The sequence below is a fragment of the Lolium perenne genome, chromosome 6 (assembly GCF_019359855.2).
Source record: "Lolium perenne isolate Kyuss_39 chromosome 6, Kyuss_2.0, whole genome shotgun sequence".
Lineage (NCBI taxonomy): Eukaryota > Viridiplantae > Streptophyta > Magnoliopsida > Poales > Poaceae > Lolium > Lolium perenne.
Window position 1 is genome coordinate 148,688,840 of NC_067249.2, and position 12,715 is coordinate 148,701,554.

At 40.7% G+C, this 12,715-nt stretch overlaps 1 protein-coding gene and 1 long non-coding RNA gene across 2 annotated transcripts; one reads left to right on the forward strand and one right to left on the reverse strand.

Moving 5' to 3' along the window:
• On the forward strand, window positions 1–6,985 carry LOC139832807 (uncharacterized). Its single transcript, XR_011747312.1, has 3 exons — window positions 1–390; window positions 5,411–5,478; window positions 6,551–6,985. It is a non-coding gene; the product is annotated as an uncharacterized lncRNA (long non-coding RNA).
• A 648-nt stretch (window positions 6,986–7,633) lies between these two features.
• On the reverse strand, window positions 7,634–12,502 carry LOC127307241 (uncharacterized). The gene is made up of 14 exons (XM_051337969.2): window positions 11,969–12,502; window positions 11,235–11,308; window positions 10,604–11,105; window positions 10,379–10,527; window positions 10,122–10,301; window positions 9,897–10,022; window positions 9,706–9,830; window positions 9,544–9,619; window positions 9,166–9,458; window positions 8,887–9,085; window positions 8,678–8,791; window positions 8,362–8,606; window positions 8,177–8,252; window positions 7,634–8,099 (listed from the first exon to the last, which is right to left on the reverse strand). The coding sequence occupies exons 2-14, from the start codon at window positions 11,280–11,282 to the stop codon at window positions 7,956–7,958; spliced, it is 2,277 nt and encodes a 758-aa protein (XP_051193929.1). The 5' UTR covers window positions 11,283–11,308; window positions 11,969–12,502; the 3' UTR covers window positions 7,634–7,955.
• Between the last annotated feature and the right edge of the window lie 213 nt (window positions 12,503–12,715).

The following is a 12,715-nucleotide window of genomic DNA, read 5'->3' on the forward strand; positions in this document are numbered from 1 at the left end:
AGTAGCAAGTGAGGAAGTGAGGAATAGGCAAAAGATAATACGGAGTAAAAAGATTAATCTGCATTCTAGGGAGAGGGGTGACCAGACTGTTCCTCGTTGCCGTCGATTCAGAAGGAGCCTCTCGTGCTCTTCTGTCCTCTCCCGTTGTTCGTCTTCCTTCGCGCCCCGTCCCCCGGCGCGGACCGTCCCCTGCGCGGGCGCGGCCTGCTTCGCTTACCAGATCCCCTGTCCTCCCAGCCCTCGCCGCTGGGTAGAATCGCGGCGCGACCTTCTCGCTGAGTTGCTACCGGCCGCGCCCTCCGTATCCACTGAGCCGCAGGGTCCACGATGCCCTCTTCTGCCTGTTGTCTGGCACGCCGCCGCCCCAGCTGTTTCCCTGCAATTCCTCCGGTATTAACTATCCGGTCCTGCATTCTTTGATGCTTTCTTATTCTATTTTTTTATTTTCCCAATTCCCTGTGCCTTTGTGAGGATAGTCTATACGAGAGAATGTGTTCCCCTTCCATTGTGGTGAAGTTCTGTTACGGTTAAGAATTGAATTTTTGCTAGCGTTGTCGTTTGTCTTTGTATTTAGCTGTATTTTTTCTTCAGCAAATATGAAAAGGTCGAAAGAGCTCTACCTTATCCTTATGCATCCGAAAAGTCTCCCTGGATGATTATTGTTACAGCTAGAAAAACTTAATTGTATCACAAGAGTGATCAGAGATTCAATAAGCATGAATTAATCAGTGTACACATGATAACGCGCGGTTTACTTTTCCTTCAGAAGGCTACCTAACCTATTTGGTTAGTACTTCCGTGTAGACAATATTCTTTGTGTACGTCTCGCTTGTACTTATTTCCATCTTCTTGTTCTTCTTCTGGTTCACCTTCTTCTTTTCCTCTTTCGTATTCTCATTCTCCTCTTCACATGTACCTATTAGTACCTTTATGTTTGATGTTGCAGTTGCTCTTGAAAGCGCGACATATAGTTGACCATGTGAGAAAACCGGTTCAGGTAGGTAGATGCCGACATTTGGTATTGTCTGACCTTGTGATTTGTTTATTGTCATCGCGAAGCTGAGCCTGACTGGAAATTGTTTCCTCTTGAAACGGAACGGAAACATTTCTTCGTCCGAGGGGCATAATGGTATTCGAGGCAAGAAAACTCGCATTCCAGAATGCTGTCCTAGCACAATCTCTGCGTCAATTGCATTTTTCTGGAATCCACGTACCACCAATCTTGTGCCATTGCACAGGCCATTAGCGGGGTCGATATTCCTGAGTAGTATGATCGGACAATTAATCTTGAGCTTTAGCATATGTGGAGGCAGCCCGTTTGGGGTAAGGGCGTTTAGGAAGTCTTCTGGATAGTATCCATATGGGTCTTCTTCTACGGAATCGAAGCTGTAGTACACCATCTCCTCCCCTTGGAATCGATCAATCATTTTTAGGTTGATTTTGTCGACGCAGTCATTCTTTGTTGCTAAAATTGCTCTTGATGTGATGTATTTTGGATCTTCTAGGGAGGAGCCTGGTGTTCTGTAGATATGGTCGATGAGTTTATCTAGGCCATTATGATTATTTGGCACGCATATACTTGTAGGTAAAAGTATTTCGCCATCCTCGTTTGTTTTCTCAGTTCCGTTTCCAATGCGCAGTAGGTATTCCGCGAACCCTGGGTCGTTCTGAGCCCTCATATTGCGCACAAGCTTCATTTGTCTCATGCATTTCCATAGATCTGACCTGGTTAGTGACGCATCTACTATTTGAGCTCTTGTACCTTTTCGGACAACTGGGAGCACTTGTCTAAAGTCTCCTCCAAATACAACCGTTTTCCCGCCGAATGGAAGATCTGGTCTGTCCATTATGTCCCTCATGCTTCTGTCTAGCGCCTCAACTGCCTGACTCTTTGTCATAGATGCTTCATCCCAGATTATTAGAGAAGCCACTTGCAGTAGCTTGGCTGTCCCGCTCTGTTTTGTGAATCCACAAATTGCTCCCTCATCTATTCTTAGTGGAATCTTGAACCTGGAGTGTGCTGTTCTCCCTCCTGGCATTATGGAAGCGGCAACACCTGAAGTGGCTGTCGCTAGAGCAATCTTTCCCTGACCGCGTATCGTGGCCAAGAGTGCTCTGTAAAGAAAAGTTTTTCCTGTGCCTCCCGGCCCATCGACGAAGAATATGCCTCCTCTTTGGCTGTCAATTGTTGCTAGGATTTCGTCGTAGGCCGCTCTCTGCTCTTTGTTTAGGCTCCCATGTAAAGATCTGTCCTCAACATTTACCTCGATCGACAACTCCTCGGTCATCTCTCTAGGTACGTCGTCTGTCGTGTCATGTTGTTCATCAATCTCTGGTAGAGGAAATGACTGAATTTCCTTTCCCATTGATTGAAGTATGTCCCTGATATGTTTTAGTACCATCTGTTCCACAGTGTGCTTGCATTTGCAGTTTCTGCTGTAGTCTTCAGATATTGCCTCTAGGTGATTGTTCCAGAGGCCACGGACGTCGCTAGGCTCGCAAAATACGAGGATTGTCGCGAATAACCTTCGTAGCGATGATGGCATCCTAAACAACTCCGCTTCTGTCATGCAATCATCTAGTGTGTTGTCTGCCTCAATGAGCCCCCTTTTTTCTGCAGCCTCACGGAAGTTTTGCATTAGTTGTCCATCAACTGTTTTTAGGTCTTCGTAGCTTGTGGCACCTGGCACGTGGTTGAGGAGAACTCGGAGATAGTATCGTTCTCCTTCAGCAGGATGTGCTGCGACGATCCTGCCAACCTGTAATATACCTTTTCGTGTTCTCTCTTGCCAAAACTTCCCTTTTGTTTGCCAAGTATAGTATTCTGAGAAGTCCCTATATATTATACCACGTGCTTTCACATTTAGGTTGTTTGCTTCAAAGTATGCTGTCAACATTGACCTATCTGCTCCCTCACGGCTGATAACATTGTTGATATTTTCTTTGCCGTTATACGAGACCATATGCATATTTGGGAGATGTAGCTGCAATTGCAGGACAGATGGGTGTATTTTGCTTAGTTGGAAGCCGTATATTCTCCATAGTGCTTCTGGAGGTGTTACCCACCGTGCATCTCTGTACTGTCTAATCTCGTCGATTTCGGCTTCATTTAGTTTCTCACTCACGGATACAGATGCCCGGTCATGTCCCTTGTAGATGTACTTGAACAGGTACTTAACGGCTTTAATACTTGAGCATATCTCAACATTTATGTGGCAGTTGAACATCCTCAATAGATAGGGGTTGTAAGGAACGACCCACCTATTATCAAGAGTGCACTTTCGGACTGTTCGGTCCGGCCGTCATTGCGTCTCCTATACACAGGGTAGGAGTCCTTCCCTTGAATTGTATTTTCGTTAAATGGTTTTGGATAATTGTTCTTGCATGTCTGGCGATCCTTTGTGCATGGACAGTTTCTATTCAGTGCACCGCAAGGACCATGCATCATATGCTTGATGACCATTTTGTATAGCTCTGGGTACTTGTGCTTGTTAGGGAGCTCAGCTGAGATGATTTTGTCATATTGATCTGGACTTGTGTACTTGTATTTTCCTGTCATGATCAGCAGGAAGTGTGCATGTGGTAGTCCTCTTTTCTGGAACTCGACAGCATACGTATATGCTGTAACGGTTCCAAGAATGCTCTTCTGAAATAGTTGCTTCTTCATCTCTTCTAGCTTCGCCCTAAAAACACGGACAACGATATCTGGGCAATCTTGTGGTGTTTGACCACGCTCTAATTCACGAGTAATTTCTTCCCAGTTGGGGTTGCAGGTCATCGTGAGGAATATGTCCGGCTTTCCGTATTTTCTAACTAAAGCCATTGCATCTAGGAATCTGTGTAGTTTATCTCGTGGCCCTCCAATAAATGATGAGGCGAGGATTGTTCGTTTTCCGACCGCATTTCCATCTTGTTCTCCTGCTCGAATGCTATCCAGAAGGCCTTGGTATAGATCTGCCCTTAATTTGTTCTGATGATGAAACATATAGTCCAGTCTAGAGCTCTCAATCTTGATGTATGTATCTACAACAAACTGTTGGAGCAGCCGTCCGCCATATAATATTGGGTTGAATATGTTTGGTCTCGTATGTAATTTATAGCAATAGTATTCTTTCATGGTTACCCACAGCCCACCGGTTACATCTGTTCCAAGCATTGTGACATAAAAAAGTTAGTTGCATTTGTAGGAGTGTATAATATATAAACACTTAATTTTGAAGAGAGCAATATGTGAAATATTTACCTGGGTTCTCGTCATCATCGTTATCTTGTGCAGCATCAGCCTTTCTCACATCTTCCTCTTTTGTATTTGCCTTTGGGATCTTTCGATGCCAACCCAGTTCACCTCTTGGAAAGAACAGAGGATACGATAGCGGATCATAACACCCATAATATGCTTTAATGCTCTGTATTTCCTTGTTGTTTCCATGTAGTACTACGTTCTTGACAAAAGTATTGTTTCCTTGATTTCCTTCGACCCACACTGCAGCTACCTCCGACGTGATTGGTGCGTTGTATCTTCTCTGGTCCAATCTTTGGTCAAGGTTCAAGATGAGCCTATAGTCATCAAGGTTTTCGGCTTGTCCCAAACTCCTAAACTGTTCAGAGTATGGGTTGTTACGTAGAATTCCAGTTATTATGCGGACGACGTGTTTGTCTTGCTCATACGTTTCCTTGCGGCAACGCCGGTACCGATGTTCTAAGCTTGGATCATCGTCATAGAAATATAGCTCCGGATGCTTTGGGTCTGAGCGACTATTAAGAAATGAGTGTAGATTATGATAGATCTGACCATGAGCTCGAAAGGTGTAAATACCAGCCGTTCGAATGTCAGTTGTGTCTCTATCAAGTTGGCAGTATAGAGTAGTAAACGAAAAGTGTCCGTTGAAAAATCTTATGTGGTCCCGGAAATATCTTGCGTCAGAGTCATTGCTTGTCCAAAGTCTCATGAGTTCAGGTGTTGTCTCTGGATTGGCAAGTTTTATATTTCCATTCTTGCAGCATAACCCCTTCGTTTCGTACTGGAATTTTTTTGCACCGCAAAATGTGCAATCCTTTTCAGTCTTGAGCATGTGTGTGGTTTTTGGTATGTTTCTGTAGACGTCATCATATGGATCAGGTTTGTTGCTTTCGTTGTCTTCTTTGATTTCGATTTCCAGTTCTGGTTCCCATTCTGTTTTGATTTGCAGCATCAAAAGTTTAGTAAAGTAGTAATATAATGATTCAAGTATATTTGAAGTTGTATTGAGCATACCTTCACCAGAGAACATATATTCATCCTCGCTTGTGTCTTTTTCATATATGACCTCATTATTTCCTGTGCATAAATCCAAATTTATATTATTGTATGCTTTCCATAATTATAATATATATGAAATTGATAACCTTACCATGATCATCATCATTGCAGAATGTTTGTGCTGGCGCATCTGCGTCTATGTTGGTTGGACACGCTGAAGAGGGGATATCTGCGTCTATGTTAGTTGTTTATATTTTTTATTGTTTTGGGAATGCATGAGTATCATATATAAAATTATAATATTACCTTTAGTCATGACTGCTGGCTGCTTTAGAGTTTGTATGTCACCGTTGCCCTTTTTCATCATGGCTAGTATGAGATCGATTGCCTTAGCATGTTCATCATCAGTGCTGAATGGTTGTGCTGGTGCATCTGTGTCTTTGTTTGGTGCACACAATGGATAGAGGATGCCTGTACAGCAAAGTTTGTTAGTTCATACTCTATATTGTATCTTGAATGTCGTAGTATTGTTTAAATTTTAGAATTACCATTAATCATGACTTCTGGCTGCTTTAGAGGTTCCATGCCATCATTTTCACTGTTCATTATGCATGTGTCTCCTTCAGATGACACCGAGCGAGTTTTCCTTTGTTTTACCAAGAACTCTTCATTTCGGCGATGTAACAATGATTGTCTTTCTCCTCGCGACACAGGCTTTCTTTGTCTCACAGTTACGGTAGATGTACCAACCTCCTGTTCTGTTGCTTTATATGCCGGGTTCATCATTGCAATTGATTCTTTGCATGGCGTGCCGCGCTTCAATACCTTGTGAGCTGTAATTTGTTGTACTCTAGCTTTCTTTTGTTCTGGCTGTTTATCTGCATATCTCTGTCTTTCCTGAGCGCATATTTTTGTCCGTTTCTCTGGCTCCAATTCTGCGTATTTCTTTGGCTCTTTAACTTTTTTGTTTTGCTGATATGCTTCACGGCGTTTTTTCAGTTTTTCCTGCTTTTCTTCATCGGTCATCTGTGCATACTTTTCTCTGTCTCTTTTCCTTCTTTGTTCCTTGACATCCATGACTCAGATTCCGAAATGACCTACCTGCGTTAGAGTTTGTATATTGTAAGTCAGTAGCATGTGGCGTAACTAATTCAGTTTCTACTACAGTTGATAAAAGGATGACAACTTGCAACTTCAGTTAGCTTTCATAGATAAGGGTGGCATTACCGAATTTTTCGTGAAGGTGTTGAAGGATGTCGTATTGAAGGAGATGATGAAAATACCTGATGTCTCTTTCTTTCTTTTTGTCAGGACTGATACCGGGGAGTTGACGTGGAAAGCCACCTGTTAAGCAGGTTAGTCTAGCGAAAGGTAGCTGCAGCTTGCATCACCAGAAGTGATTGGTATGCAAGAACAGTAGAAACGCTGGTAGCTTGAGCAGAGCTGGAAACTGATGCAATGGATTCACGGGTGCCCTGGCGAGCTGTCTAGGACCTATTCTTGTATATTTATATATTAGAACTTGCTCTAGACTGAATCGGATTAGGATTCCCTTGCTGAGTAGTATTAGGATTTAGGACTCCTCAACTTGGTGTTTTATTTACAGAAGAAAATTCACAAAGCTAAGTCCGATTAGGATTCCCTTTTGTAACAAACGTGTGCACCAGTCAGTAGCCGAGTAGGATTCGTATCCGTATGCTCTAGTCCCTTTATTTTTTAATAATGCCCAATATGGCAAGTATTTTCCATCGCCTGTTATTATATGTTCTAACGTGGTTATCTAGCTGACGGACTGATGGATTAAATTTGACTAAAACCTGGTGCGTTGGCCAAATAGAATTTGCATGTTCTATGCAGGTCTTGTGATAATTTTAAATTTCACCCGAGCAGCTGAACTCTGCAGGTGTTTGCAAGCAGCCTCACTGGCACCACTATTCGCAACGGAGAATGACTCGATCATTCAACGAACAGGCATCTCAATTAGTGAATATATACATATATTTACATAGTAATTGAAAATCAAATATCCCAAGTCCCAGAAAATAAGAACACAGGCCAAGAAGAAGAATATTTAGCACAAGAAATTGTTCACTTTGAACGTGCTACTAAACGCTTAAAGGTAATTACATGAATCCAGCGAGAAGCAAATGATTTCTTGATATATCATCATATTTCTATAGAATCAAATAAACTTGAAGTATCTTTGCCTCAATGAGAATTTTAAAATGATCATGCAACCTGGTGACGGAAACATCCACACCCATGCGTGGGTGTACAAAAGTATTTAGAAAATAAGAACACAGGCTAAGAAGAAGAATATTTAGCACAAGAAGAAATTGCGCACTTTGCACGTGCCATATTATAAACACTTAAAGGCAATTGCATGAATCCAGCGACAAGATAATAAATTCTTGATATATTATCATATTTGACAAAATCATATATAGAATCAAATAAACTTGAAGGATCTTTGCGTCATTGGGAATTAAAACAACCTTGTGCCACAACAAGTCGCTATTCCGCAAGTATGATGTTTTCTATACAGAGCAAAACATCGCTATGGGCTAAACCTATGTAGGTCCTGAAAGCTTTATAGAAACTAAACTTTAGGAAAAACATCACTATTGGCTAAAAGAGTGGTGACGCTTGAGGAGCAGCAGCTGGAGATAGAGTTGGAGATGCAGCCTCTTGATTGGTATCTCTTGGCTTTTCAGCATCAGGTCTTCATATTCATATTGTTTTGGTTAATCCTGATACAATTTATGAAACCCTTGACACCAGCCGGCATGTTGTCTTCACATATGTTCTCGTTCAACGTTAGTAGCTGCCCCAAACTTTGTTTCCTGAGTTCGTATCCATCCTGTGTACATTGTAAACGAATAAGATCAGTATCTCAACTGTAAAAGAGACGATGAATTAAATGCCTGTGATATTGACCTTTAGAAATGGCAAATTCACTTTTTCGTCTTCCCATGTGGACATGAAGAGGGTAACAAGATAACCAGACAGTTCCCTGGTATAAGATAAGAATTAGCAATCAATGCCAAAAATATATCATACACATCTAGTACATCAAATACTTAGTACGGAGTATATAGTATTTCTCTCATTAGAAATGTTACCTTTTGTGACCCGAAATATCATGTCGAATTTTTTGTTGCCATAGGAAAATAGACCCAGGACATATCTTTGACATTGCTTTTGGTAAGTGTTCAGCAATCCATAACAGTCTGTGCACATATTTTGCAACTGGGTTGCGTTGGTAGGTGGGATCAATTGGAGTAGGGTCCAAAATATACACCGTTCTGGTATCTTTGTCCAGTATGAATAGAATAAATTCACCGTGGGATTGTACTGGAATATGAATCTGAAATATGCTTGATATTAGATGTATCAAAATTAATAATTTGCATGATATGTATAGTGAAGTTGTCTTACCGATTTGCATGATGAATTATATTTGATACCAGGCCAGCTACGAATAGAATATGCTAGTTGTTCGACATCTAACTTCTTCCGGAAGTTTGGATGTCGTCCAAAATCAGTAATCCTCTAGGATATAATAAAATAAGTGTTTAGAGAGGATATAAAATAATTAGTAAATTTGTGGACAGAAAAATATATATTGAATTTTAAGAATATAGTACCCAGAACTGTGTGTCAAGATAATGCTTTGATATCAAGCCTTTCCCTTTTTTCACCGTTTGGATGTCGTCAAACATAATCTTCCGTACAACCAAATTGAAACAATCTTGGTCCATGGGCAACTCATCATTCAGCATATCTTTCAGATTCTTGAGAGTCAAGCTAATGGGATATGGATCACAGTTTTGTACCCAAACTTTGCTGTAAATCATTATCATAAATAAAAAATAAGATAATGCATTTAATGCATAAAATACATTATATGTAAACAGATGGCTTACTCTAAAGCTTCTGCAGAATTGATGGATTTGATGTAGTTACAAAGTCCACCTATTAACTCATGAATGTTCAGGTTAGAAACAACAGACATCAACGATTGGTATTTGTTTTCAGCAGATAAAGAGTTATTGTCATTTGATTGATTTTGATCAAAAGGTTTGTCCGACATTATAACATCATCCGGATGTCCCTCACTGTCAACAATTTCTTCAAACATTGTAGTCGGTGGCGCTGTGTTGTTTTTCCAACACAAGAGTATGGCAGCTAACTTATATCTGAAAGAAGTGATAATTTCCTGCACATCACCAACAAATATTAGCATAGATGACCGATAAAATGGCACCAACCATATATGTTTATGAAACAAAGCAGTTAATTACCTGTGTAATTAGATGGGACAATGCATGTCCAGTCCAATATTCCATGAATTTAAGCATAAATAGACCACAAGATGAACTGCATAATTAAAAAAAAGAGTACTCCACATGAATCTCAATATTTTTTATATGTTTACTATGTTATAAAACATATGATCTCTATACCTGTCTTTCTGGATAGGCCTTTTTAGCTGTTCTGTAATTGTCCATTTAGTAACATCAATGTTTTTCCATTTACTCAAATTTTCTTGAGTATTAATAATGTCCAAATGATATTGTAGTCCTTGCAGCTGTAAAATTATTAGTTATCAATACAACATTTTACAGAAAGGATTATAAATTTTATAGTAGCTTACCGTAAGAGTGAGGTCATCTCGGTTGTGTTCCCAACACAATGAGTCGAGTACTTGTATCTCGGATTTCTCAAAATTGATGGAAGCTAAATACCAATGCGAGACCTTGATATTTATTGGAAGATGTATCTATAATAATGAGCACAAAAAGTTACTTGTAGACATGTAAAATTAGGAATTAATAACTTGCTAAATATAGAACTTGAAAATTATGGATATGTATGTTACCATGTCATGGTTGAGATAGTTTTTGACAATATTTGTCACTGAGGTAGGCCCATGTATTCCAATTTCACCATCCCGTTTCAAAAGTCTGGTAACAAAGGGATTCTCAAAAAATACGGTATCATCATTCTGATTTTGCGCGTGCGCTTGCTCCTTTAGACAACATATGTATGCGCTGATTACCTATAAATATTAAAAAATACATTACTGATGGGTATTAATAATCAGAAACTATTTCATTGTTAGAAAGGGGTACTTACTTCATCGTCTAGCCATTTGTCTTTATCTAGTAGGCACACCAAATAGCGTTGTTTGACAGATACGTCTTCTATCTTCACCAATATTTCTTCTTCCGAAGAGAATAGTATAACATCATGAGCACATTCATCATCTCGGGTAATTGTGTAGTCTGCAAATAAATAAAGATAAATCAAATATATGTTGAATAAATACACATACATAATAAGTGAATAAAAGAAAATTACCTTGTGGGATATACTCGTATATCACGTTATTTATTATATGTTTAGGTTTGTCTGGTTGCTCTGCTGAAAATGTTTTATTCTCACCATCTTCTAAAATTGTTTCTTCATTGTTCAATTGAGAAACTGGAGATAATGCTGAGTTGGTTGTTTTAGGTTCATCTGGTTGCTCTGCTGAAGGTTTGTCTGGTTGCTCTGCTGAAAATGTTTTATTCTCACCATATTCTAAAATTGTTTCTTCATTGTTCAATTGAGAAACTGGAGATAATGCTGAGTTGGTTGGTTTAGGTTCATCTGGTTGCTCTGCTGAAAATGTTCTCTCAGAATCTTCTAGAACTGTTTCTTCATTGTACAATTCAGAAACTGGAGATAATGTTGAGTTGGTTGGTGATGGAGGTGATGGCAATGGCTCATCCGGAACGGTTGATTCAGAACATTTTGGTTTTTTTAAAGGACGGTTATCAAAATCATCAACAATGTTTGTTTCAACGCTGTGATTCATTTTCTGCAAACAAAAGGAAAAGTAAAAGTTAGACACCTGGTATTAAAATTGTTCAAATGATTATTTCAAAATTAATGCATAGAGTGTGACATTGATAATGTATTAAACGTGACAGAAGATATGGACAATTACCTCCTCATTGACAGAAATTAATCTCTTGGATTTCCTGCGGCCTCCCATCGCGTGCCTGCTCCTCCCTTACTTCTCTGCAAGAAAGGGACAATAGAAGGTTCAGTGTTTGTCAGCAAATACAGGTTGAGATAGCAAAAAAATATTGGTATGAAAAGAGGGAGGAAAACGATGTTTTGCACGTGGGAACCATAAAGACCTGGTGTACAACAGACACCACTTACCCGCCTACTGCATATTACTCGTTTTACTAATCTCATAAGGAATCTGATGACAAACAATTATCTCTGCCTTTGACAACAATACCAGGAGAAAATATATATTAGTGAATGCATTACTCTCGTTTTACTAATCGGATGACAAAGAATTATCTCCGCTTTTGACACCAAAATGCACGAGCAAATCTGAAGCATCAATATACTTCGTTCCCCACGTACCCGAGCACGAGCAGTGTAGAAGTGAGAGTTCAGGTTAACACACAGCAATGTACTTACAAATAAAATAAACTCACAAAATATATGAGCCTTTCCCCCGCCTGATTCCTATGCGGCAGATTCCTGGGCAGCGTGCAGGTGGTGTGGGTGGTGTCGGCGTGAGTGAATACAGAAACTCAGAAAGGGACAGGGGTGGGGATAGAGAGTACACATGGTTTAATCTATAAATTCAGATACGTGAATCTCACTGATCTTGCAGGAAATTCAGACCAGCACACATGAGGAGAGAGGAGAGGTGATTACCGTATCGCGGTTGCAGGCGATACCAGACCAAGCAGTTGAGACGGAGAGCTCCGGCGATGTAGCGAGACGGCGGCTATGTCGAACGGAGGCGGAACTTCGTATGTGGCGATTCCGGAGGGACGGGATTCGATCTGGGGTGTCGATTTAGATCGATATCAAGGGGCTGGAGTCCTTTTATGATGCTACCCCATCGTCGCGTGGTCAAGCATAGTTCGTATCGGAGCAGTCCGGTAGAATCCGTATTCGAGCGGTGTTCTAATTGGAGACAGAAGGGCAAGGGAGGCTACGACGGTTGCAGCGGCCAGCCGGTTCAGGTCTGCGGCTGATGGCCGCAGCAACCACTGGTGGACTCCGGTCAGGGGAGTCATCGCCGGCCAGGGGCAAGAAGAAAGAGGAAGTGAGGAATCTGGGCTCAGAATTTGTGTCCCTGCCGGAGCGCGCTGGGCGCGTGGGTCAACGGAGTAGTGGAGGACTCGTGAATCCCGCGGGTCATCCAGTCGAACCGTTTTTTTTTTACTTGGCGGTGGCAGTCTTGGTAAATACCAGTCTGGTGGAAGGGCAAATCAGTAAAATTCCGTACGGACCAATAAGAAGCCTTATTTTCTTTATTATTAGGTATAGGTATAGATATAGATAGATATAGATATAATAGATAGATAGTTAGTGTGTACACATCGGTCGTCCAACACGTTTATGAAGATGTCAGTGAGATCTGAGCTTAGCCCACAATGTAGTGGTCAAATGGAT